The sequence below is a fragment of the Plasmodium cynomolgi genome (genome assembly GCF_000321355.1).
Source record: "Plasmodium cynomolgi strain B DNA, scaffold: 0791, whole genome shotgun sequence".
Lineage (NCBI taxonomy): Eukaryota > Apicomplexa > Aconoidasida > Haemosporida > Plasmodiidae > Plasmodium > Plasmodium cynomolgi.
The window spans coordinates 776-1,619 of NW_004193055.1; the positions used below are offsets into that span (position 1 = coordinate 776).

Genomic DNA, 844 nt, shown 5'->3' on the forward strand with positions numbered 1-844 from the left:
TCTAACTTTATACAAAAAAAAAATAAACGGAAACAAATGAATAATATAATAATAGACGGAATTATAATAGGAATAATGATGCTATCTCCTTTTGTGGATGGTATGTACATGTCTACATTTTTATATTTAGTTCCATTTTACATATGTTCATTATATGAATTTCTAATATCCTCTAATGCGTCATAGTAATCCCGGTGGATGTCAACTTCATATTTCTTTATGTGTGTTTAATGAGAATTTGAACATTTCCGAGCATATTTACATTACTTATTTTTTCTTTTTGGTTCACTTAATTCTTTCTATGCATCCAAATCCTTGTATTGTGTAATTAGTTCATCCAGCTCTACATATGTTTCATATTTAGCGTCGTCTTTATGCTCGTTACATATTACCAAACCCAAATATTCCTCATCATACAATTTTTGAAGTTCACTGTACAGTGATAAGGTAGTACAACCAGAAAGTAAATTATTAATCACTTGATCATATAACAAGTAGTTTAATCGTTTACAACATTTTGGTATATCTACGGATTTAGAACATACTTTCCATAATTTAAATAGTTCTTAACTTTTGAAGACATCTTCCTAAAACCTTATTGCAGAACCTACTCTATATCAGAATCGACTTGAAAACAAATGTAGTCTTCGCATATTTTATTGATAGAATTTTCATCTGTAGCATTATTATAATATATGTCTTTATATTTAAAATGTAAACTTAGAAAAATATACTATGGAATGAAAAGATAGTAGAAAAAAAAACCATAAAAATATTTTGCATATTGAACACCTATTGTTATGCATTATTAAAAATATAAAATAAATAAATGTCACAAATTACA

At 26.3% G+C, this 844-nt stretch overlaps 1 protein-coding gene across 1 annotated transcript; it reads right to left on the reverse strand.

Moving 5' to 3' along the window:
• Positions 1-299: 299 nt before the first annotated feature.
• On the reverse strand, positions 300-526 carry PCYB_005700 (CYIR protein; the record flags this gene model as incomplete). The annotated part of the gene is made up of 1 exon (XM_004227991.1): positions 300-526. A coding segment is annotated over one exon (225 nt), but the record flags the coding sequence as incomplete, so codon positions are not given.
• Positions 527-844: the final 318 nt, after the last annotated feature.